General features: G+C 56.2%; 1 protein-coding gene across 1 annotated transcript in view; it reads right to left on the reverse strand.

Annotated features, from left to right (window-relative positions):
• The window catches only part of EMH_0029670 (uncharacterized protein), a gene marked incomplete at both ends in the record, with an annotated part of 2,197 nt that overhangs the window by 1,272 nt on the left and 580 nt on the right, over nucleotides 1-345 (reverse strand). Inside the window, one exon of the mRNA XM_013494328.1 lies at nucleotides 1-53. Within this exon, the coding sequence (XP_013349782.1) occupies nucleotides 1-53 (53 nt within the window). The remainder of the gene's footprint in view (nucleotides 54-345) is intronic.

Consider the following 345-nt stretch of genomic DNA (forward strand, 5'->3'; position numbering starts at 1 on the left):
CTTTGAGCTGATGACGGGTGCAGCAGCTGCTGCCCCCGTGCACTCGTCACCGCCTCACAGGGGGCGTTAGCATAAGCTTTGCTGCTGCTGCTGCTGCTGCTGCTGCTGCTGCTGCTGTCGTTGCTGCTGCTGCGGCTCACCCCGCTGCTTCTTCCTTCTGCTTCTGCTGCAGCAGCAGGAGAAGCAGCACCAGAGGATGTCAACGGGCTCTGTACACACAAAAAAAATAAAAAAATAAAAATACAAAGACAACACAACTGCAGCAGCAGCAGCAACTGCTGCTGCTGCTGCTAGGTCGAGGCGAAAGGCCACCGGCATCTTCAGCTGAGGAGCGTAGCAACGACA

The sequence above is a fragment of the Eimeria mitis genome, genomic scaffold (genome assembly GCF_000499745.2).
Source record: "Eimeria mitis Houghton genomic scaffold, Emh_scaff1109, whole genome shotgun sequence".
NCBI classification, from domain to species: Eukaryota; Apicomplexa; class Conoidasida; order Eucoccidiorida; family Eimeriidae; genus Eimeria; species Eimeria mitis.